This window comes from Oxyura jamaicensis, chromosome 1 (assembly GCF_011077185.1).
Source record: "Oxyura jamaicensis isolate SHBP4307 breed ruddy duck chromosome 1, BPBGC_Ojam_1.0, whole genome shotgun sequence".
Taxonomy (NCBI): Eukaryota; Metazoa; Chordata; class Aves; order Anseriformes; family Anatidae; genus Oxyura; species Oxyura jamaicensis.
This window is the reverse complement of record NC_048893.1, coordinates 196,326,281-196,352,872: the sequence shown is the minus strand read 5'-3', so window position 1 is coordinate 196,352,872 and position 26,592 is coordinate 196,326,281. Positions and strand designations below refer to the sequence as shown.

Here is a 26,592-nt window from a genome sequence, read left to right as displayed (position 1 = left end):
AGATACTGATTGTATGGAGCTTCAAAGATGGAAAATGGAAGACACCCCATCATTGCTGGTGGTGTGGCTGAGTTGTAAAATGAAGCTTTGGGTGGAGATGCTCAGCCACCATTTTTCATGGATGTTTGGAGCTAAGTCTTCATGCCTGGCAACTCACCTTTGCATCAACCTGTGGTCTGTGCTGGAATATGCAGAGGTGGTTTTATGGAGAACTAGAATGAAAATGAATTTCAAATCCATTTTGTAGTATTGTTACCCACTTGGAAGGCAATAGAGACTCATGCATTTTATTATTTATTGCTGAACAGGAAAATGTTTCATTTTGAAATGGTCATCTAATTAAGACAACTCATCTCTACTGACCAGAAAAGAGGACATAATACAGAACATACCAATTAAAAAAAAAAAAAAAAAAAAAAAAAGAAAAAAGAAAAAAAAAAATCTTAGGGATTTAATAAATATAATTAAATTTTACATATGCTCCTGAAAGGGTATCAGAACAAAGTGATCTCATTAATTCCAAATTAAATCTTTCATTCTGGCCTGTCTATGACAACCCCTTCAGAAAAGGCTCTGTTTACTAGATACCCAGGTGACATTCACACATTTATTGCATTATAGAAAGAGACTTGACAGGTTCTTATCACTTCAGTATGAATAAAATTGAACATTTAGAATTATGTAACCACCTAAACAGGCCTTATTCTTCATGATATTGTTTTAAATCTTACATTGTAAATATGTTCTGTCCTCCTGCTATCAAAAGCAGAAAATATGGCCCAAAACTGTGACTGCAGTGAAACTTGGTGCAACAGAAGCAGGGGAACAGATGGTAAGATCAGAGTTTAAAGCAGGTTTATAAAATATATTGAAGAAAAAAAAAAAAAAAGAAAAAAAAAGAAAAAAAAAAAACACCAACAAACAAATAACTATATATCCTCTAATTTTTTATTAATTATTATTTTTATTTCTTATTATCCCAGATTTTAAGTCATAGCTCTCATAAATATCTGTGAGAGGAAGTTATCATTATGCTTTCTTAATGTTGACTGTAAGCCACTAAAGACAGGTGATCAGTAGAGACCTAAAACACATCAACAACTGCTAAGTTTGTTGCAAGTTGAGTGCATAATTGTTTTTGGAAGAAGCAACAACTTCCTTTGCTTCACCCGAGGCACCTAGATATCTAAGTAAAGCATGGGATTCAACTCATGAAGCTTAGCCCTTTAGCCACCTAAATATCTAGGTGATTGCGTTCACCCCAGTGCTGACTGAGGTATAAATTAAGTGTTATCCTTAATAAGGCATCCATACAACTTGACTTAAATAATGCTTTAAATTTGAAATAGCTGACCTGGCACTGGGTCTAAATTACAGCCTAGTGGCTGAGATTATTAAACCAGTAGCATGACATCCGTGCAGCCAGTTTCCATTTGCAGCACATCTGCAGCTAATCAAATCATCCCATGCAGTCACACGCAGCTTTATAACCTCAACTGGGTTAACTGAGGTGGAATAATTGAAGCTAATTGTTGCAGCTCAGGCAAGCCCTGGATAGATTTAAAACATTAAGGCATTACAGCACCATGTATTTATGCTAGAGGGCACTCACAATTCATTCTGAGCAGTAATACAGATTGGCATTTGTATAACATATATCATTGAGGCACTGTGCCAACAGTAACTTTCAAGGACTGCTGTGAGGTAGGTGTGTACATCAATCCCTATTTTACAGATGAGGAAACTGAGGCAGAAATATATTTGACCCAGATCATAGCAGGAGTCTGTGCTGAAGTATAACACTGAGATCAAGACAACTAGAAGTTATTCTCCTTGACAAAAAAAAGCCAGCTTATTTATGTATGTATATATATGTATATATAGATATATATGAGTCCTTATGTCTATGTGTGTGCACAGGTTAATTCTGGATGTGGATTTTTATTTTTAAAATTATAGACCTTATTTTCTTGTTTTAAAATTCTGTGACAAAATGTATCATTCCCCCCTCCATGGCGTTATACATCTCTAAGGACAGAAACCCATCTCAGAAGACAGCACTTACCCCTGAAACTTCACAGCTTAGGAAGGAAAGGACTAAGTGGGAGCAAGAAAATGGAAGTAATATGTCTGTGGCAGGAGACAGATAAAATCTGTCTTGCAGGCTTGCAGCCAGGTGTCAAGACTTCTTGTCTAGACACTCTTGACTGAATGACTCCACCAACCTGCATATTTTGTGATATTCTGAAAATCAGCCACTTATTTCCACAATACAGCTCAACAATTTCTGCAAATAAATATTCCAGGAGTATTCACCCTCAAGACTGTTTTGTTTTGCTTCCTATGGTCATTCACACATTTATTTTTATTTTTTTTTGTTTTGTTTTGTTTTTGTTTTTTGTTTGTTTTTGTTTTCTAAGAATGTTCTTCAAAAACAAATACCCTGCTATTCAACAAAGATGTATTCCTGAAAGATTCATCTGTTATGTTATTGTATATTTTCCCATGAGAATCAACATAATGGGGAGGTTGCATTCAGGGGCTTTTGGAGTACAGTTTAAACACATGGGGACAACATACATGGATGGAGGGGCAAGAACAAAATTATGGAGTTCTTTTTTTAAGGAGATGATGGCTTTCTGAAATAGATAACCTTTCTGAAAACTCTCAGCCACTTCACTTGTGAGAATATACCCCTGATTTCCTGTTTGGTAACCTCTCACCCTTGACTTGTTTCATTTTGCTTCATCTGAAGATAATGATAACAACTATGAGAATGTAACTCCTCAGGGAGGGACAGCAAAAACTAACTCACGTTCAGTTTCACAAGCTGAGATGTTCTGGGGAATTGAATGACATGGAAAGTTGTTTCATGTTCAACCTTACCACTTCATCCAGGAGACTGAACTTGGCAATATTTCACTGCGAGTGTTGTTGCCCCTTCCTGAACAGCTATATTGCCATCATCACCTTCCTCATACGAAACAAGATTATTCAACTGTAATGGGGGACAAAACAGTGTAATGGTGGTTGTCTGGTCAGAGAATTGAGAAGATGGGCTGGAGGACCAAGGGATAAGTAGGGTGTTGCTTCAGTCACATCACAAATACGAGATTTCAAAAACCACATCATAAGGAAATAGATTTTGATATCAGTGGTGGTGCTACCCAACCAGGAAAACACAGCCATCACTATGAGACTTATTTGACTAGTAGTCAGACAGTTTTGAGTAGTTTCTATCAATGAACAGTTCACAACATATTTTAACTGTTAAAAATTTCTGGAAAACTTTAAGTATATTTTTGAGATAACTGAAATTTGCTTATGGAAAATCTGTGCAGGCTGGGTACATTTGGATACAGTATACATTGTGAGTCATAGTTGCTCAGCTCTTGTAATAGTCTGGAAGTCTCTTAGGATTTAAAGCAAGCTGAACAATTGACAATCTTGCTGGAATTCAAGTGTGGTTTTATAATATCTGGTTCAATAGGCTGAACTGGATCACTCTCACTAGCAATTATGTGTTTCACCAGGCATCTGGAAGCTTCATTGATGTTTATATTTTCCTGCAAGTGAAAGAGAGGTTGATTAGTCAATATTAATTACACTATGCTGCATATTTTCTGTGTATAATTAAACTTTTCTCTAGGCTACATCAAAAGTTTACTTAATAAACAACTTTTAAAAATTGATTTTGACATTTTAAAAATGTTTACTTTCATTTTTTAATTAGTTAAATTTTATGTATATTATGATTCACATCTCCTTTAAATTATACATAGAACTCACTTTAAATTACCCCAAAGTCTTGGTGATATGACTGCCTCAATAAACTATACAATCACTAAAGAGATGTTAAAGACAAATGGCTGAAGTAAAGCTCCAGAATCTATATTTCACTGCTTGAATAATGGTTACTCTGATTTTCAAATTATTAATTATCTGTCAGCAACTACAGGTATAAATAGCTCTTATTTTTTAAAAACTTTATCCATAGTTTCAGAAGAGTTTTATTATACCATGCTCACAATGAAACTTATGATGAACAGATTCATTGAAAAAATAATACAATCTCAAATTATTCATAAAACAGCAAAAAAAAAAATCCATATCATTAAGATTTCTTATTTCTTATTATTTTTTTGTTATTTTTTGTTGAGGTTGTATCTCCAACATACTGCTTCAGAAGACATATATTAACATTGTTTTCATTTTCAAGACAGAAATCCTCACTCTATAGAGGCTTTCTTCCACAGCATGATTAACTTGCAGCAACCCTTACTCTGTAGAATAAGCAAAGCTGAAACAGCCTGATCGGTGAGACACAGCTCAGCACAGCATATAAAATAAGCAGGAATACTGAGTAAGGATTTTTTTAATGACAGCAACTGGTATGGCTGGAATAAGAAGCCAGGCTTTCTGGCATAAAATACACTCTCCTACTCTAGGTATTGGCACTGATCACTTATTTCATATGACAAGAGTTAGAAGCTCATTGCACCTTCAGTCTTACAGGAAATCATATCACACCTACATGCACATATATATATTTATATACAAATATAAGTATGTATTTATTTGTATGCACATACTTCTCTTGCTCCATAAAAATTATGAGTTTTTTGCTACTTAAGACTGACCCAGGTTTCCAAGCTGAATCTGGAGCCTGCTATACTGAGACCACACCTACCCACCCACACAATGCCATAAAGTTTACCTTCAGCAAATGCTCAGCATCAGTGCAACATCACAAACAAAATAACCTGTAAAATTCAATGTAAAACTCTTTTTTATGTGTGTATTCAAAATAGTCAGATGAGATTTTTAAGTATGCAGTTCAGCTATAAAAAAAGAAAACAAAGTGCATGTGTGTGATTCAATAGAGACGGTACAATTATATGAAAAATTAAGAGCCAAAGTAATGGGTTCCGTGAGACTGATTTCTAATCTTCTTGCAGTCAATTGCAAAGCTCCATAAACTCAACTGACCATAACTTTGCACCACAACAAAGAGTTGAAATCTGGAGATTTAACTGGAAATGTTAATTAGTGCCAACATTTCACAGCATTCTTCAACTACACAAGTGAATTGAAATATTTCAACTTTGACCTGTAAAGAATATCGTCTGGTTTTAAAAAATCAAAACTTTAGACAAGACATTTACATACTAACCCCTGGAAAGTAATGAAGAGCTGGGAATCAGGTCTGTACTGAACTGTCAAAAAGCAACTCTATCACATGATTTTCCTGAACCAGACAAGAAAATTCCTCAACTGTATATGAAAAGTTTTTTTTCAGGACACTGTGAAATTTTCTTAGAAAAAAATAGACATTGAAAAATATCTCAGTACTACTTCAAGAGCTGACAATAAAGAAGGTTAACAAATGGAGAAAAAGAAAAAAGAAAAGAAAAAAGAAAAAAATCCATTCCGCCTCCCACCCTCCTACCAAAAAAAAAAAAAAAAAAAAAAGTCTTTTCCATTATGTATTCTGTTATTAATGCACTGATAATCATTTTGTTTACCCATGTGCTGCTTCTCTTCTGGGATGGGAGCATTTATTTTTTTTCAAGAATGTCTTAGTGACTATCTCAGTTTATGCCTAAATACATTAATATTCACATGTATTAACATGTGAAAGCTCTTTGTCAGAGACTTAAGATCAGTATTTTATAGGAGTGGGAAAGAGGGAATGAACCCAAGCCCACAAAGGCTTGGGTATAGGTGAATGTCCCTTATCCACACTCGTGCTAGATGGAATTCCAGGTGGCAGAGACTAAAAATTCAGACAAAAAAATACCACCAACACCACCACCAACAAAACACAGTGCTGTTCTATTTCAGCCTGAACTAAAACTAAAGCAAAACTAGGTTATTAAATCCTCTATAGATTTTTCTGGGGGAAGTAAGCCAAATTTGAACAGGCAAATATTGTTTTGACATAAAAAATCAAAATATTTAATTTTGGAAATACCAAAATGAAATGTTTTTCTTTTTCTGTATTGCTCTTTCTCCTTTTTAATGAAATTATTTTCCAAATTTTACCCATATTGCTGATTTCCTTGCTAGATGCATGTTGGATTGAGTCTACTGTTTCACTGGTAGGTGTCTTCTCAGATCTACTGATTCTTTGTGAAATAGGATTAAATAAAGCTAATTTTTATGCTCAGCTCTAGCCATTCCACCTGAATAGGATTCTGCTTTCAGTCCATGCCCACCTTCCTCTCTGCCAGAGCACCATCATTTCAGATGTGCCTACAGAAGTTTATGTGACTGAGCTCTTGCTTCTTCAGGCAAAATGTGATGGTTTGCAAGGCTTCACTATTTAAAGCATTTGCAGCCAAGCAGTTAAAATTCTTCTCTTAGTTCTGTATAAAAGGTAACGAATAAAAATAAGAGGTATGTAAGAGATAAGGAATAAAAACTCCTATCCATAGTGTGTGCTGGATCAGTCATATTCTCATCCAGCTTTTATCCCAGTCATTCCTGAACATTTATATGTACAGTCTAGATGTGGGGATGAAAATTTCTGCCAGGGGACAAGGGAGCAAGAGGTGGCCCCTAAAGCCAACACAGATGTTTTTAAGCTTTTGTCTAACTCCACCCTTCTCCAATGGTTCAGGTGACAACAGGTACATGGTACAAATAAGAAGCATTGCCTTAAGTTGCTCACCACAAGGAGGTTGTTCTGCTACCAAAGCAATTCCAGCAGTCCCAGCTCCATGCCTGGACCACCTCCCTTCTGATGCTGTTGTTGCCTTTTATTCTAAACCTAATCCTTGTCCCAGATCTGTTGATCAGACATTGCTATGTTCTGGTCTGTCTAATGAAATATTGATTTCTGCACCTCTCATCCTGGAGTGTGCTTTGAAATAAATAAATACATAAGTAAAATAAGATCAATATTCTCTTAGGCAGCAAAGTAGCAGCTGCAGACAGTAGAAGGTGATCTGCTATCCAAACAGACACTCAGAGACCTGGCAATTTTAGAGAATAGGAGGTGTTGAAAAGCAATCTAGGGAAGGACAGAGAAAAAGAAGCAGGTGAAAATCCATCCAACAAATACAAAGAAACCAACAGTCAGGATGTAAGACTGGATAGAGAGGAATAATCACAGACACCTTACTAATTGTACTTAACAGGGAAACTGACCCCATTGGGTATCTAAGAATAAAATTCACCATTTGAAAAATATGAAAGAAAATAAAAGTGAAACAATGGAGTGAAATGATATCTTTCTATCAGTCTCTAGGTAGAAATCCTTTAACTGTCATCTCTCTTATGACTATTGTTCTACACAAAACACCACAGAAATTGTGATAGTACTGCAGATCACCTTTCTTTTCCTTTCTTTTTCATTTTTACTTCGTTTCTTTCATGTTCTGAGCAAATTCTTTAAGCCATCTTGAAGAGTGTAGCCTGCCTTAATGGTAGGGGAAATTCTGAATTCTGAATTCTGAATCTTTGAAACCAGAAAGGAACACTGAAAGACACACATGAAATTACAGTTTGCTCTGTAGAAAGATCTCCTTCAAAAGTATCTCAAAGGACATTTTTGCAGAAAGAAAAGCAACTCAAGGGAGTGGAAGGTTGCGTGACTTAAAATATTTGATCCCATTGCTATGGGAAATTTCATAGTCTTGTAATGCAACAATCAACTGAAGGGAAAATAAATACTTTATTGAATGTCTCACAGTAGTATACATGTGAGCTTCTTTGTATTCTGGATTGTTTTTATCCTTATCTGCCACCTCTCACACAAACATAGAACATCACATAGAGCATCACATAGAGCATCACATTTGAGTATAAGAAACAAAACCTTCAAACTGGACTGACTCTTAGCTCTTTACTGAAGAAAAAAGACATTTAATAGCTTTATGGGCCTGTCTCACTTCCAAATTAAACTTTATTATTCATTTTTTCTTTGCCATATCTTAGGTTTTTCTTTCTGGTTGTTTTCAGATATAAAATTGCTCCCTTTCTATATTCAGGTATTTTGTTTCTCTGACTGAATCTGATACTTCTGAATCTTATCTTGAAAGTCATGGAGAAGGGGTGGAAACTAGACATTTTTATACCCATGTACAAAAAGGACATGAGTGAAGAGCCCAGGAAACTACAGACCTATTAGTCTGACCTCAGTCCCTGAAAAAGTTATGGAGAAGATGGTCCTGGGGGTTATTGAAAGGCAGTTACTGAACAAAGCTATTATCAGGCATAGTCAACATGGGTTCCTGAAGGGAAAGTCCTGCCTTGGTAATTTGATATCCTTCTAGGATAAGGTCACCCATTTGGTGGATGAAGGGAGGATGGTGGATGTGATCTTTCTTGATTTTAGTAAGGCCTTTGACACTGTCCTTCACAGCACCCTTCTGGACAGATGCTCTAACCGTCACATGAGCCAGCAGTGTGTCCTGGCAGCCAGGAGGGAAAAACGCATTTTTGGGTGCATTGAACACAGCACGGCCAGCTGATCAAAAGTGGTGATTCTCCCACTTTATTTAGCATCTAGGTGTGGCATCACCTTCAATATTGTGTGCAGCTCTGGGCTCCACAATAGAAAAAAAAGGATGTTAACATCCTTGTAAGAGTCCAGAGGAGGCCAACAAAGATGCCAAAAGGGCAGGAAGACGTGTTGTGAGGAGAGGCTGAGGAGCCTTGGGGTGTCCAATCAGGAGAAGAGGAGGCTGCAAGATGACTTCATCATTTTCCAATTTTATTTCTATTATGCACTAAAATCCAGGAGAAGGGGTACGATTTAAAATTCATTTTAATGTGCACTCTCCCGGTGCAACAAATCTGAGGGAATGGCAACACATACTCGCTTATCAGAGTGTATAATCTTGTAACTCACGGGTAGCAGAGACTTATTAAGATGTTGTGTTGTATTTCTGTGGTTGGGTTTCTAGGAAAACATAACAGCATGAGTTAAAAGGCATCCAGGTGCATGAACATGAAACTTACAGATGTGCAGTTCTGTGTCTGCACCCCTGAGAACAAGATAATTTCTGGGACTGAATTCTTAGAGTTGTTTGGAAATCCTGCAACACAATCCTTTCCATCAGAAGATGCTGATTGTGTGGTTTCAGGGCAGTCTGCCTAAGGAAACACTGGCTGCACACAGAGGCAGCTTGCATTGCCAGGCCTCACAGCTGAGGAACCAGAGCAGCATGTCCTTCTAACCTCAGAGCTCAGCCAAGGGCTCTCTTAGATTTTAGATTTTCCTAAACTGAACAATTTAATTATTTTGAATAATAATTTTTGAATTTTCATTTTGGAAGGAAACATCAAAATTTCCAGGTTATTCTGAGCAGCAGATGTACTGGAACTGAAGTAAAACACATGAAATTGAATCTAAACAAGAGAACACTTTATTACAATGGGGATGACTGAGCACTATAACAGGCTGTCCAGAGAGGCTGAGGAGTGTCCAGACTTGGAGATCTTCCTACTGGACTCCATTGGGCTAAAACTATATGACCTCAAGAAGCACCTTCCTCAATAATTCTGTAATTCTGTGAATTTTCAGCTTTTGACCAGTACTAAATAATGTATTTAAGAACAGTGATCCAGAGAGCTACAGGACAGTTCTGATGCCTCTAGCATGCTCTGAAGCAACTCTTCTTTTAGTTTCAGGAAACAAAATCTGCAGAGGATTCCACATAGAGTGACTGTATATCTGAACTGGAAGGTTCTGCCTTAGGTGTTAGCTTCGTTTCACCTGTTTTATGGCAGAAACAGGAGTATTTTCTAAATCTCTGTGCAGTAAGATGGAATAGATTTTTTTTTTTCTTTTTTTTCTTTTTTTTTTTCTTTCCAAGCAAATTAGAAAGACAATGTAAGGAGTCATTCCTAACCGTGTCTGGCAGCCTCAAATAGATTGCTTTGGTTTCAGTTACCAGATCAGTAGATTAGCTGTTGTGTGTCAGCATAATTCATACACATGTCCCAATGACATACTCATGACCTTATTTTGTCTTTATGGAAATCAAAACCATGTCCTTCTTTGAGTCTACCACATAGCTTTTTTTTTTTTTTTTTTTTTTGTTTGTGTGTGTGTGTGTGTGTGTGTGTGTTTTTATTATTATTATTATTTTATTTATTTATTTATTTATTTTTGTTGTTTTTTTTAACTTTCATAATTGAACAGTCAGAAGAATTTATACTTTAAACAAGGACAGTAGAGCTTGCTTCATTCACAGAGCTCACTGGTAGACAAGCAGAACTGCTGTCCTTGCTTGGAAGAAGAGGCTGTGTCAGAGAGTGACTTTCTGACAAGTCACCCAGAAGATTAATGGCAAAGAGGACTCCTGATTCCTGTTGCAGAATTTGAGCACTATGACCCATTCTGTATAGCTTGTCTGACAAAAATGGAAAAAGGACACATTATTACCTACCTTTTCTAGAGAAGGAAAGATTATATAACTTTTTCTAGGTCCAAATAGGATGAGTCCAAATAGCCCAAAGACTTGGTGTTCAGTCTCCCAGTCACGGTGCTCAGTACAGAAGGAGCTCTGTGCTTAGCCTAGGTTGGTAAGGATCTGGAAGGCATGGCTACCAGACCTTCTGGGCAATATGGACTAAATGTGGCTGTCTTTTTCCCTAATTCTCCATTATTGACAGTGGAATTATAGCATGGAATGAGAAACTCAAACACGATCATATCACAGCAATGGTAAGTGGTAAGGTAGTTCAATTCATTTCTGAAGTAGGTATTTTCAAGCACATTTAGTTTTGCCTGACTTGTCTGTTTTGATGCATGAGTTCCATTTTCATTATGAAGTGATAATAAGCTTCAAATTGCTGCTCTTCTAATCCAAGTGAAAAGCTAGTCTCTTTGAACTGGGAATGGTGGTGATGACAGTTTAAAGGCTTGGAAAAGTGAGTGGACTTCTAAGTTACTCTGGCCACATGCTGGATGACTGAAGGTGTGACAAAAATGAGAAATTTCCTTCCTTTAAATAAATGTACCTTTCACAATAATTTTAATGAAATTGATTAAATAATTTACTATTAAGGATTATTTTGTGTATATCTGGGGATGTGTTTTTAAGACTGCAATCAATATGAGCAAACCAAAGATATGTGTAAAAGAGACAAGGCTCCCCACTGGAAATATAGTGTTATATATAACATGACTACACTGCATTGTGCTGTTGCCCAGTGAGGTCCTTCTTACATGAGAGACTATCAAAAGAAGTTTCTGTCTTTGTAGGGAGCAGAAGATTGGAATAGGCTGAATATTTCCTTTAGGTTAATGTAAGAATCAAAACTAATACAAAGGGATACATTACATGGCTCAAATAGTTTACATTAAAGTTGTTAACTTAAGAAAAACCAGCACCAGGGAATAATACAGTGATGTCTTTTGGTGTAATCTGCCAGCGCCACAGGCAAAAATTTCAAACCATTGACAGGTTGAAATATGGTAGGTACATATATAGCATGTTACTTTAGGCATGGCAAATAGAACTTAAAAAAAATGTTTTTATAAATAATCACCTTTGTTTTTCCAACACACATAAATCATATTCAGTTTGTTCTGAAGGCTATAACATTTCCAGGCATGTTGGCAGAAAACCTCTGGAGATCTAATTATTCCAGGATACCACAAAAAAAAAGAGTTATTACTTATTTGAACTACTAAAACTGCTAGCTGCAATACGATGACTTCTCTGTCAGTGTTTTTCTACTTCAGAAAAGAGTTTCTATTCTCTATAGCAAATACAGCTAGCTTTTTATTTTCCCTAGAGCTCAGTTCAACTATTTAATATGCCTCAGGCTGACAGAATACCGGATATATGTAACATCCAATATTTTAAAATAACAAACAAACAAAAAAAAGTGCATAGGTTTAGTTCAGAACTTAGACCAAGTGGGGAAATTATTTTTATATAACTTAGCCTAAATGTTGTTATTTTACAGTCCTTAGTGGTATTACTTTGCTTTGAATCATTCTAAAGTCAAGAATCTACAAGTCTGGATGGATATCAGGTATGGGAATTGAATAATATCACATTCTAGGCTATAGATTCAAAGAACAGTCTACAATAGTCATGTGGCTTCAACCCTCACTGCTCCAATCACAATGGGTGTTGAAGAAAAGTCTTGTCACAACTTCATAACCGGATTTCTTTCTGTTCAAACATGTCTGGACTGGTAAACAGAGGACTGCCTGGCCAGCAGTTATTTCTGAGCTAAACAAAGTAAGGAAAACCTAAATAAAGTAAGCTAAAAAAAGTAAGGAAAAAAAAAGTAAGGAAAATAAGTTTTTTTTTTTTTTTTTTTTTTTTTTTAAGTCAAAATCTTATACCTGTTTGTCTCAGAAAACCCCAGACTGAATTTTCCTCCATTGTCACTTCTTTTAGGTTTAATTGTCCTTTACATTTCCACGGTTCTCCACAAGAAAGCCTACCTTCCACTATCATGGTAAAAATTCTGCCACCTTTGAAATTGTTTGTACGTTCATTCCCTGCCTTGACTTGAAGTAGTCCATAGCAAAATAAATGGTTTTTTTTGTTTGTTTGTTTTTTAAGAGGAGGACAGGTGCTTGCTGGGGACTAATTAACGGAACTCAGTATGGATTCCTTCCTCATATGCTTTCTCATATGCTAAATAGCAGTGACCAGCTGCTGATCCAAACCACCTAGAATAATGAAACCTGTATCCTTTAAAAAATGGTCCATCTTGTTCCCCCGTTCCATCTCATTCTCCTTGTAAATCTTTTAGATCCAGGCATTTTAAAACAATCTGATATTCATTTCTCTCCAGATGATTTTTGTGGTGATTTTGCCCTCAGGCCTGAGTTTTCAGTGAATTGGTTCTTGTCCCCAGGAAACGTAGAGTGATGTAAATGTCAGAAATGAAGAAAAAGTAGTTCTGAAGAAAACAGCCACATACAATATTATACATCACTGGTGAGCTAGATCCCAAATACAACCAGCTATTTCATATGATTTGTGGCCTGAAATGCAGCTAGACACCTAAGAAAATATTGAAAAGGTCCAGAACATGTAATTCTCACACAAACGATAATTTGTCACGATAAAATCCCCTCACTCTCCAGATTTTCTACTGACAGCTGCTATTCCAAGTGTTTTTTTCTCTGGGTTTCTCTTTCCTTTTTTAAAAAATATTTATTTATTTTATTATTTCCTGCAATAATTAACTCTCTTTCAAAATCATCATGAAGAATCTGATGTAAGACATCTCAGCCTGTTTCTTAAACAGAACTAGATAGCGTCCTTACTGGATTCTGGTTGCTTCATCCAGCAAAAATCAGCAGATAACCACGCTGAAATTAGCAGATAACCACACTGAATTCAAACCATGTCCTGCAAATGCTGCAATTAAAATAACTTTATATAGAGAGAAAGATAATTTACACATGAACCTAGACCAAAATATCTCCCTAGAAATGCCATTTTGAAGAGACAGTGGCTAGTTTTGAGACCCATTCAGTAGGAAATTAAAGACACTGGTCACAATGACCTCTCAGCCAACAAGTCATTGTAGTGCTTGAGGCAATAACCTGCTGTTACCTCTGCTGATTGCAAGTGAGATTTCTTTTAAATATTAATATTTTAGAAGATATCAAGACCAGAAAAGTAAAATACAGGTATACATTTCAAAGATTCTTAAGTAACTTTCACAAAGTGTTTAAAAGAAATTAAACAACTAAATGTAACATTTTGGTTTTCAGTCTACTAACAACTGTAGCCAAACCAGTGCCACACTATACATTTTGAACATTAAAGCATTCCTCTGTTCTGTTAATGATGAGAGCAGCTTTCACAATTAAAGAATACAATAAACATAATATCCACCAAGATGTTATGTTTAAATCATTATTTCATATACAATCAAGCTTCTAATAAAAGTCATTGTCATAATAGGAATGAAATACTTTGAATAGCAGAAATTCAAGTTCAAGCAACATGGGACTGATTAGATACCTTTGTTGCTGATGGGAATAAAGACATGAGATTTCCTATGTTTTAATTTCATGTGCTAGAAAAAATCAAAGTCACATTGTGGTAGAAACTATACAAATATAAGGGTATAAATTTTAGACAGCTATTGAGAGGATATAGAGAGTTAAGATACTTTGTTAGTAAATGGAGATAATTTTCTCCTTTTGGGAGAAAATTTTCTATGTGTCCAGTTCAGGATAGTATAGTAGGGTATGTTTTTCTCCATTGAATCCAAGAAGAGTCTGGACAACCACATCACAGGCTTCTCACTCAGTGAGTCCATCTCTGCTCCAAAGCAGTTAGAAACAGAAGCAAAAATGGATTCAGGCACTGAGATGACAGTGTAGGTGGAATTTAGGTACGTGGGGCCAATAAAACCATCCAAAAACTCTCATTTAACATCAGGAGAAGCCAAATGCTGCTTTCCTAAATTCCGTAGTCATGAGCAATAGACTGGAAGGCAGACAATAGACTGGAGATACAAGAGTATCCATGTTTTACAGATGAAGTATACAGGACAAAGGCTATATTTAGAAGACTAAAAATACTGAAAGCTTTCAGAAATGTGTTTGTGGATACTGGTGTTACACATTTATTTATTCCTGGTCATATCTTCTCTTCATAAATAGAAATCTTGTTTCAGAAGAAGAAATTTTTCATTAGTCCTGTATGGCTACCTTATTCTTCATTAAAAGTTCACTGCATTTTTGAGTATAGTTTTTATTTATTAATAAAATTAGTTGGGACCTTCTGTCAAAGTCAACCACACATCTGAAAATCCTCAAGGCTATGACCATCTTCTACAAGCCATAGCAATATCCTGGTGCCCTGTAGTCACACAGTTAGTGAGATAGTTAGTTCCCTTTCAGGAAACTTCGGGCTTACTGTGCCAGCTCTGTAAATTTTGCATGTACTGATGTTGTCTGAGAAATCTCAAATTGGTATACAAGCACACTGTATGCTGGGCCTTTGTGCTCTAACCATCCCAGTGCCTTTTTAATCTTGAGTTTCTTAGCCAGGAAATCTGTACAAAGGCAAAAAATTTAACCCAAAAGAAGCTCATTCAGCAGTTTGACCACTGAACTTCTCTCCCTCTTGGGACATGTGATTTTTCTAAAAAGGCTTTTGAGGATGAGAACTTACAACAGTCAGAACAGTACAACCAGAGTAGTGCTACCATGGACTGTCTTTCTGGAATCTAATACAATGAAGCTCTTGTCTCAAATCAGGAGATCTTACAGACAATGGTTATATAAAAATTTAGAGACAATATTCATTATTAAGAATTACGAAAAATTTCCTCATATTCTCATAAGAGGTAGTCTTTGTATCTTGCCAAAGGTCATCTTCTTTCTTAAGCTATTATGCAGTAAATTGTTGACTGTTTACATACTTATTGCTGGCCTATAGTCTTAGAGCTGTAGCATTTCATGACATTGCATATAACTTGTTTTGAAAGAAAAGGCCTAAAACAAATATAAATTGCCATAGAAGGCTGTATTACTTTACAAATTCACCTTTAATTAAATCCACCAAAATAAGACCTTTGCAAAGTACATATTTCAACAGTGACCTACTTTGGAAACCAATTTCTCTGTGCTTTGAAAAACACTTAAAAAGAAATTGAAACATTACCTTGGCTGATGTTTCAAACCAGCCCACGAACCCATTTTCTTTGCAGAACTGATCCATCTTGATGCCGTTGTTCATAAGAACATCTATTCCCTGATCACATTTGTTTGCTAAGAGGACTGTCGGCACAGGTTTGCCATTTGGAAGAACCAGCTTAGAGTCCAAATCCTCTTTCCATTTTGTCACTGCTTCAAATGTTGCGGGTCTTGTAACATCAAAGACAATGAACGCTCCCATGGCCTCTCTGTAATAGACCCTGGTCATGTTTCCAAATCTTTCCTGACCTGTGATCATGAATGTGGGGAGAAAAAAAATAGTTGTAAAAATCACTGTTTCCAGTCTGTCGATATTTCACATACCAGGTTTTCTAATAGAATATTATTGAAGGTAGGGCTTGATTTTGTAAGTAAGTCTGACACCTCTGGAAGGCTACTATTTATCTAAAGAATGATAAGTAGAATACTAAATTAATTTGTATGAAAATGTGAGTACAGCAAGAAAAAGGAGTTTTAAAGCAAACATAAAAGGAAATGTAATAAATTTATGACAAGCTTGAACTTCAGTGTACAGTTTTATTAAGCTGCCATATTTCTGTCGACAATACCCAGACTCTTGGTGTACATCACAAGAATTTAAACGACTCACAAAATATGTAGGTATAAGATTTGAAGCTCCTTGATACTACAGTACTATGTGGGAAACCTCTAATGCATTTGATCTCATGCCTGACAGAAAGTCCCACACAGTTTTATGCAAGTGATTTTAGTAAACAGTAACTTAAGCTCTGGAACCATACCAGGCAGTAGAGTCATTATGAGCCTACTGTCACTGGCAAAGTAGAACAAAGAGGTGCAAAAGGTTTAAAGCTTTACAAAAGTGGAAAACATTACCAGAAAACAGAAAACCACAAACCACAGTAGCAATACAAGGAGCTGTATAGCTCTAGTAAGAAGAACTGGGAGGAAAAGTTTTACACTAGATGTGTTTTAAGTTTTATAGCTTTATTTGCTGAATTCAAAGGATTTTAAGGAAATATATTTTGGGATCTTCTTTCTACTCTCCCCCCCCTTTTTTTTTCTACATAACAGTACATTATTATATTTCAACATGGACAATAGGAAATGCCTATTATTTTACATGGTTAGCAACAAAAAATGTTAAAGATGACAGGATATGATATGTTGATAGTCATTATTATTATTATTATTATTTTTAACATGTATGCTGTTTTCATGGTAAATTTGGAAAAAAAAAAAAAAAAAAAAAAGTATTTCCAAGAATGGAAATAAAGCACACAGAATTTACCTCAAAGTGAAAAAATAAAAACATTTTAAAAAATTCATTGATCTCACTGCTGAGCTGTGATGCCATAATTATAAATCATAGAATCATCTCAAAGTAACAATAGGTTTAAGTAAGACAGCCATTGTATTTAACCATATATTTCCATAGCTGAGGAAACATTCTATGAAAATAGACAATATTCCATGGAAACCTGTTTCTAGCCTGATTTTCCTAATGTGCATGGTTTTGAGTGGGTTGTGAAGATAAGAAGATTGCCTGTCTGTCTGACCCCAAGAAGTTTACCTATAGAGGTTTTATGTGATGGAATTTGTGCTGTCAAATGTAAAGCTGGAATGAGACCTTATGCATCCTGATTGCTGGGCTTATAAACCATGCAGTTTCAATTAATGGAAATGACACTGACCAGACATACTTAGGGCCAGCCCCTGGAATTTACTGAATGCATGTTATGGAGCCAACACCATCTATTTATGTCATTCATCTTTGGTTTTATGCAATAGTTCTAGCAAACACAAAGTCATTCTCATGATACAGAAATAAAAGGCAGATAGCTGTCATCCCCAAATTTATTCAGGAATTTATTTTTATCTTGAACAATCATTGTTTTCCATTGATAATGCAAGAGAGAAATATATATATATATATAAAGGAAAAAAAATATAAGGTCTGATTGAAAATTTTTTATGGTCATGCTTTATTAAAATGTCTTATGATTCCTATTAGTGGGCTGATCAGATGAATGGCTAAGTCATGTGTTATTCAACAACCTCCTTGTTGAGCAAACTTTTTTCATCTGCAAGAAGGTACCTTCAAACAAAAATCAAGGACTGATTAGAATCTCATCAGTGAGGTCAACAATATATACAATTAATTTTTGATGTATATTGCATTACAGTGATACTTTACACTTCTCATGCAATGTTCTTGAGTTGCTTGCACTGCAGAGGAGATGTAGATGATGTAAGAATAACTAAACTTGGGTCTTACACATATTCAGCACTACTCAGTTCTCTAAGATAGGTGTGATGTAGAATATATAATAAATTATTAATTTGCAGAAAAAAATCCTGCATCAGAAACAATGAAGGTTAGAGGCATAAAAGGCTCAGAAGATGTGTTCTTCGGGCTAGTGGTGATAAAGTACTGACAAATGGTGTGACATTTCTTGCCTGCTTCCAACTGCATTTGCAGATAACTAGGTTTTCACTCCACAGAAAAGTCCCTGTACTAGTAAAAGCAACTTTATGCAGGCAGACAGAACTCACCAACTTCCATTACAAATCACCTCAAAGAAAGAGAAGGAATGGAGCTGATGACTGAATATTAATTTATATTCAGATGACTGAATATTCATATATGAACATATTTAACATAAAGATATTATGAAGCTTTGAAAAGAGGTGGTTTGTAGCCACAGACTTTTAGCTTTATGTTATTTGCAGAATGGCTTCACTCTTACTTAAATTACACTGTGAAAAGGGGATGTCTGTGTTTGTGTTGTGCTTCAAGTACTAAACATGGTATCAAAGCACCCAGGAGGACTCTTCTTCCAAAGATTCCAAATTAGTTGAACAAGTATTTATCTTAATAGACGAGGTTCCTAAAACCTTTTCACTTAGCAGAATTACTTGTGAAAATAGGCACCATTTGATGGTGTCAGAATGTGGACTTGTGTTTTCAGAAACACAATGGTTTTGGCAGTAATTATGTTGCAAATTAGGTCAACCATTAGGTATTCAGTGGTATCTCACAAGCAGCCTTGAACATTAGAACCTGCTTTATCGCATGAGGGACTGAGGCAGGTGGGTTTTGCTTTATGTAGGAAGGATCAGAAACTTGTGAAATGTTTGTTTGATCTGGCCCATTGGGCTTTGCTGTATCTCTTGCAAGGCCACTGGCAGCTGGCCCAATGAGTCTGATGGCTTTTGCCCACTGCTCTATGGTGGGATTCATCAGCCCTAACTTAGGTTCTAAAAAATTAATTTTCTATCTAAGATTAGGGTCCTTTTGTAGTCAGGAACTGAGAAGAGATATCTAGAGGATGTTCTCAGCAAGGACAGACAGGTCACATAAGCTTCCTTATGGAGGTATTTACTCTTTGCCCTTGACTCCCTGATGAGCCCAAGGTGACTAGCTTACACTCAGTTAAGGAAAAGATGTTTAATTGTTAAACCAGATGAATCTTATTCCACTTTGAAGTCACCCCAAAGAGATGAAGGTGCCAAAGCAACAAGATTTCCATTAAAGGGAAGGACTTCCTCTGTGAATGGTACCTGTCCACACTTTTATATTGATCTCAGATACTTCTGTAGCAGGGTAAGGTATCATTTAATAAGCTTAAAGCAATAAATATCTGAACAATTATAGTTTATAAAAATGCACACTACATAAGCATGACTTCTACAGAACTGCAGTCTCCACTAATCACTATTATCTTTGATAAAGTTGTAAAACTAATGAGAAAGTGCTAAAACTCAGATGATTTCCACCATAATATCTGAAAAATAGTGTAGACAAAAATTGTCTAATGCCCAATTTTACTGTGGGTTTTACTTCTTACTACTATCCCTCATCCTAGGAGGGAAAAGCTTCTGGGAACCACATGGCTTTACACGGAGGGCCTTTAGCACACACTGAAAAGCTAGAAAATGTGCAAAAGGATTAATCATTTTTTATCTTGTACTTCGAAAGAACTTTCAGAATTTTGACTCTTTAAGTCAAGTCATTGACTTTGTGGAAGCAAGATTGAAACATAAACCAGACTAAAAAACACACCATACTGAGCACATGAGAATGTGGAGAAGCCGGCTCTGAGCTGGATTGGGCCCACAGATCCCATCAAATCCCCACCAAAATAAAACTGTCACAGTGAGGGACTTATTTATGATTGCAGACAGTAATTTCAAGGTAACTTAGCCTAGAAATCACCATGACTATCTTATTTATGCATATGTACTGAAATACCTAGCAGCCACTAAAACCCTAAACCATTGAGGATGTACAGTGCCTCGCATCTGCGAATGGCCCGTTTGGTTCTTGTGGAGTGTACTGGTCCGCAAAACTTTATAACTATTCAGACATTTGACTATATCTAAGCAAATACTATTGCTTTGGAATGTAAAAATTGCAGGGAAATGAAATCAAACTGGTCACACCAGTGTTGTGTGAATGTCTCCAATGCAGTGGACCAACCATTTATGAGACGAGATCCAGCCTTGTGAAAGTAAACCAATCTATTTTTGGTAGCAATGAAAAATCCAGTCTACACATATGCAGCAGAAGGGATAACGGCAGTGATGCCTGCTCTGAAAAAGTAGCTGAGAGTGGGAGGCTCTGAATGCTGCCCTCTGTCCCTCGTGACTCTCCCAGAGAGCAGCTCCATTGGACCTCCTTTTTGCAACAGCTGGCTTCATCAAAAATGGTTCCAGTCTGCAACTGCAGGGCCACCCCACCGCAGGAGGGAGGCCTACAGTAATCCTATCTTGTAAGAACCTTGTTCCAAATATGAATAAGTATTTCTTTTAAATCTTCCCTCCAACAGTCTGTCCACAAATTTAAAGGATGATCGTATAGAGGTAACAAAACAGCTAAAGAAAGAGAACAAAACAAAAGACAGAGGAGCAAGATTTAAAGATATTTGACACAACAGCAAAGGTGGTAGAACACTTCAAGAGGGAGAAAAACACCATAACGGAGTTTAGGACATTCCGTCAAATAAAATGGATGAAATTAAACACAATGAGAATTGTACCACATGTATCTTCTCCCACACAAAATAGCAAACGCAGTCACCCAAATCATTAGACACTTCAGTGGATCAGACATAAACTAGTGCATTTTAATGACGCTATGTTATTACAGACATCATAACATGAGAAACCATGATTTTTTATCCAATTATTCCTGTCTTACTGCCATAGCTTTAGGAACAGACATATTATTTCTCCCTAAACAAAAACAAACAAACAAAGAAACCAATGTAATAATATGTGAAAAACAACCAATTTTATCTTTGAATTAATTTTTTCTAATTAGTTATTATTGTTCGGCATTTATCTCTCGTGTTAAAAAATGCATGCTCAACATTTAGCTAATAGATATTATTTTAGTTTTGTTTAACAAACTAAGGAATACACAATAATATATTATAGAAAAGTACATGGTATTTAACCATGAAATGAGATGGCACCAATCAAATTTACTTTCTCCCTGTTATATCTCTTATAGGAGGTATGTAATGGGTAAAATTGGTCCTTCTATGGATGGAGTACACCTCTCCTCCCATGAAATCACCAGGTATTTAAATCTTACTAATAACATAGATAAGATTGATGCTAGTTTTACTCGAAACATTTTTGAGAAAATTATTTATGTATTGTTAAAAAATTGGTACCTACTGATGCACACCGTGAAGTGCAAGGAAGTATACACATTATGCTTAGTAGTAGCATTCACTGACTGTATAATGAAGGGGGAGTCTAAGAAGTGAGAAATGCAAAAATACCGGAAATATATATATGTTTATATGTTTATATTTATATATAAGTATCAATATGAAATGTTATTAACACATTTGCAGAATTTGTTTCAATTAAAAATGTCCTAAATGCTAAGCCAACATCCTTAATCTTGGTTAAAGAGAGAAAATGTATTGCTTTACCCCCAAAGCTAGGCATGACCTAATAACAAGGATTCAAGCAAAAGACAGGGATTTTTCTGAAACCAGATATTTTTTTATCCCCTCCTACTCCTACATATCTGTGTTTTGCACATGGTGACATATGAAAGCCACAGCCAGGGGAAAACGCTTCCATTCCCTCCATATGCCCAATCAGTTTCATTTCATTTTCATTTTGAAACAACTTTTTTTCACATCAGCCAGATGCCATAGTTGTTGTAACTTCTGTGCCAGCACCAGAGTGATCTGAATTCAGAATGTTGCTTGAAAAACTTAATTTCTATGTACAGCCATCAACAGCTAAAGCTCCTTACACAGAAGTCATTAAAACTGAGACAGCAGCTCTGTTTATTACTGGCCGCTGTCTTGACCTTCAGAGAGATGCTTTGAATTGAGCAATTCACATGAAATTTAGTACTGTCCTGTAATTCTCTCTGTCATGTGTGATAACTCAGAAAGCATGCTAGTCATTCAGTACTACAACTCGGTGTAATTGCTTCTGCAGCCTGACTGAAAGCTACATCATATGATCTGCCAGCACATGATTAGTAGTGTAATAAATCTCTGAAACAAGGCATGCAAAATACATTCTTTAAGTCCCCAATGTACTCAGAATTTATTATTAAAGGCTTTTTTTTTTTTTTTTTGTCTCATGCAAAAAAGTTTTGCTGAACAAGTACATATGTATCATTACAATCAGTCACTGGTAAGCAATAAAAGCAGTGCTTTCCCCATTATTCCAACTTGTAATAAAAACAAAACAAAACAAACAAACAAACAAACAGGTTTATTTAATATCATAAATCCCCCAAAGTATATTATTGTGAAAAAAAAAAAAAAAAAAAAAAAGCGGAGGTTATGCATATTTTGTATAACACAGTGTTGTTGCATAAGTTTTAGTAACTTGGTGCTAAATTCAGAGCTCAGATATGAACTAGCTAAGCATAGAAGACAGGCACTCCCTCCGTTGATAAGAATGCTAAGAATGTTCCTATTCCACTAGTTTTACTAGGTACAACTCCAGACTAGATCATTGAACCCACAGGCTGGCACAACTGCCTGACAGCTGATGCAATTTTCACCTCCATTCCCTTCTTAATGAGCATAACTTCTTATTTTAATTGAGTTTAAAAAATGCCATCATTTTTACTGTAAGATATTGTGTTATTGCTGAACTTGGATTCTCATGTACGCTACATGAAAAATGATTACTTATATCATGTAAAATATGCCATGCACAACTTCTATTTTGTGAATTGAATCAAAAGTGTTTCATTCCTAGGAAGGGATGTGGCAAGGAGGAGAAGCTGTGGTTTTAGTTGGAAGCTATGTATAAAAAATCTGAAACACTGACTGCAACAATGTTAATTCTGTATTTTTTAAATAATGCAGGCATGCAAGGATAGATGGACTTCTTTACTCTTATCCCCCCCAGAGCATAAAGTGCCTTTTTTGTTTAACATTAGAAAAAAGAACAAGTAAACCTGAGTAAATAAATTCTAACAAAGAATTGTCAAATACAAACACTAGCCTTTTCAAAGTGTGTCAGAAGTTTTTACGTTTCATCGGGCACAAGGAATTGGGCACAAGAAAGGTAGGATGGAGAGGATGAAGAAGGCTGTCAGGCAGGCAAGCAGGCAGGCAGGCAGGAAAGAAGGAAGGAAGGAATTGTGATCAGGTAACCCTGGGATATTTTTTCCTCAGTTTTTAACTATAAAAATCATATTAACCATCTTACTTAATCCTTCATCTCTTCCACAAAATTAAATAGACACAACAAGAAATTCTTGTCAGTCTCCCTCCCATCACAAAGATCTGTTAGTATAATGATGTGGCAGCTGTAGGGGAAGAATCGGGCCATTTGAGAGAGGAGACCATGTCTGAGGGCTTGGGAGAAAAATCAGACAAGACAGGTTTTGCTCTGACATCCCTTGCCTGTGGGTCTGCTGGCTTTATGGAAACTCCAAAATTTCAAGTTTCCCTGAAGTTCTCTCTCCTCAGTCTCCTCTCCCTCACCGCACAGGTAACAAATACTAGAACAAATGAATTTGGGTCTATATTTTGTACTGTCTCTAGATGGGTTACAGGGCACAGGGTTCCCTTCTGTACTCACCCGCAATATCCCAGAGCTGCAGCCGTACCACAGTCTCAGCATCCCAGCTGAGGACCTTCAAGGCAAAGTCCACACCGATGGTGGCCCGGTAGTGGGGGGAGAAGTTCTGGTGGACATAGCGTTTGATGATGCTGGTTTTGCCCACTCCCAGATCCCCAATCACCAGCAGCTTGTAGAGGTGTTCCTTCTGACTGTGCTTCTGCATCTTTCCTGTTGCTGCGACTGCTCCCTGCAAACTGATTGCATGCTCTGGCCCAGGAATCCTGCCAGCCCCAGGGGAAGAGAGGGAGTGAGGAGCTGGGGAGGGAAGTGAAGAAGGTAGGTGGAGGCTCCTTCCCTCGGAAGCAGGATCACCAGGTCCAGCAGGCAGCCCTGCCGGGAGATGAAGTAAGCAAGTGACTCGGGGAAGAAAAGTCTCCCAGAAAGTTTAGTGTGTACATGTGTAAAGGTCAGAACGAGGTGTGTCTGGGATTAGTCTGACTGCTAAAGACTTTGCAGGAAAATTAGTGCCACAGTCCTGTTCCCTGTTTCACTCCTCACTGCAAGGACAATGTTTCTATTGTACACTAGTTTTGCAAACTTTTCTTTAATCACTGTCTTCTTGGTGATAATTTATTACCCCCTGCTCATTTCCAGACATGTTTAAAATGACAGTCACCACAAAAAATGCAGAAATCTCCTTTCAGTATGTCACCCTTCCATTAAAGTGTAAAAATTAAACCAATGTGACTAATTTTAGATGTGATTTTTTTTTTTTTTTTTTTAACCAATGTAAGTCAGTGTGAATTCATTTATTTCTCTAGAAGTGGCAGTTAATAACAATATAAAACATCTTTACATTTTTCCATGCTAGGAAGGATGTGTGAATTTAATTATAATAGATACATATTTTTAATTTGTTTTAACATAATAATTTGTTATCATCTGTCTGTACCGATAAGCATGCTCACATCTGCTGAATGCAGTTCATGGCTCAAAGTTTGTGTTTTCATATAACAGGAATCTAAAATGCAAAAAATCTAGAAGATTTATCCCATGACTCTGATAATTAGAAGTTATGAAAGCATAAAAGCATTAGAGCATGTGAATGCCAGTGTCTCAATGGTTATCTTTTTTCCAATATGAGTGATATTAAACTTGCAAACAATTAAAAGTATTTGAGTAAATCATTCCATTGACATGATTGACCCTAACTTTTAAAAGAAAATTGCAGTGACAGTTTCAGTTAGGCAGCTTTGCTGGCAACCTTTATCTGCTGCCTTGAGATACTTGAACCGTTTAACAGTTCTGATAGCAAACTCCCATAATTTTGATATTGTGTGAAACTCATCTGTGAATGGTTTTAACTTTTATCAATGACAGTGATAAAATGAAAATATATTATACACTTACTGAAATACCATTTAATGGAGTTCTTATCCAAACGTGCACTGAAATGGCATTAGGAATTTGTCATCTATCCAAAAGCTGGATTTTAGAAGACAAAGTGTTCAGAGTACCATTGCGAACATTTATGCTTTGTACTGTTTTATAATCACTTTTTAAACTCAAAAGTTTTTTTATATACACATATATGGGAAAGTGCAATTTGAAGATTAAAAAAAAAGTGTTTTTTTTTTTTTTTTTTTTTTTTTTCTCCTTGAAGCTTTGTATTTTTAATAAAAGAGGAGGTTTTTGTTGTTGTTGTTGTTGTTGTTGTTGTTATTGTCCTTTTTTTTTTTTTTTTTTTTTTTTTTAAAAAAAAAATTTTCAAAAAATAAGCTGTTATTTGTATACTTCTGTTTGGAGAGAAAATTATGAAGGGATTAGCTTTGTTAGCTAAGGGAATCATTAAAGACTGCAATTTGAGAAGCAAATCATTTCACTCCTATCAGCTACTACCTTTGTGTGATTCAAGCTCATTATCATTGTGATCTGGCAGTGTGCAAGCTGTGACTCTTGCTTTCCTAGCACTGCCATTTTTGGAGAGTATCCACTAGCCAAGCAATTCAAAGCACTTACAGTTCCTCTCTAAAGTTGAAGATTCTTGTTTTACAGGTTAGAAAAGAACAGGCTTGGATAGTTTAAATACTCTTTGATGTGCCAATGCCCAGAAAACTGTGCACAAAACCTAGCTGTGAGCAGATATTAATTAGGTAACCGTCCCTACAATCTTATTCTGTTAGTGAGTTTAGTTAGAGATTGGCCTACAACCAGAAGCATGAGGCTTTACCTCCAAAGTTTTTGTTAGCATTAGCTATAATAACTGAATAATCACATTATTTAGGTCTCCAATTCTTCTTTGAAACTAGTTAAATTCTTGGCCCCAGCAACACCCTGGTACAATGAGCTCCTCACAAGCTAAATCCAGGTCACCCCAGGATGGCAGTAGGGCCACAAGTGGTGTTCAGATGTGGGGTAAGCATGTAAGAACCTCTGTTGCCTTTAGAGGAATGATTCTCTGAGTTAATGTGAAGCACATAACAAAGTGTCTGTCTGATGGAAAGCTATATCCAGATCTCCTAATTTCTCTGCATGGTAAATCAGGTTTTATAAATGGTCTCTACAGAAGGCTGCTGAGCTGGGATAAGGCTTTCATCCCTGCTTTAATCCATGTTCTTGCAGGACTGTTCCTGCCTCCTGAACTATGTGTCAGTATTGATTTGGCCTCATTGGCATCCAAAGGCACTGGGACAGGGAGGTGTAGATGTACTGCTCATTTGCACAGCTCTGCTGTAGGAACAACAAGCACTGCCACAGAGTAAGGCAGACAGTTTGGGCTGGTTGTGTCTTAAATGATAACTGCAAGACTAGTTTGACAACACTGATGTATCCCTTTAGGTGCACAACCAGGTTACCATGCGTCAATGATTTGCTGTCGAGGGAAGCGCGTGTTCAGCCTGGAGTGG

At 36.3% G+C, this 26,592-nt stretch overlaps 1 protein-coding gene across 1 annotated transcript; it reads right to left on the bottom strand.

The window, feature by feature from the left end:
- Positions 1 to 2,422: 2,422 nt before the first annotated feature.
- Positions 2,423 to 26,311, bottom strand: RAB38 (RAB38, member RAS oncogene family). Its single transcript, XM_035329269.1, is given in 5 exon segments — positions 2,423 to 3,566; positions 15,612 to 15,892; positions 23,705 to 23,967; positions 26,020 to 26,061; positions 26,063 to 26,311. Coding segments are annotated over 5 exon segments (786 nt in total). The 5' UTR covers positions 26,110 to 26,311; the 3' UTR covers positions 2,423 to 3,413.
- Between the last annotated feature and the right edge of the window lie 281 nt (positions 26,312 to 26,592).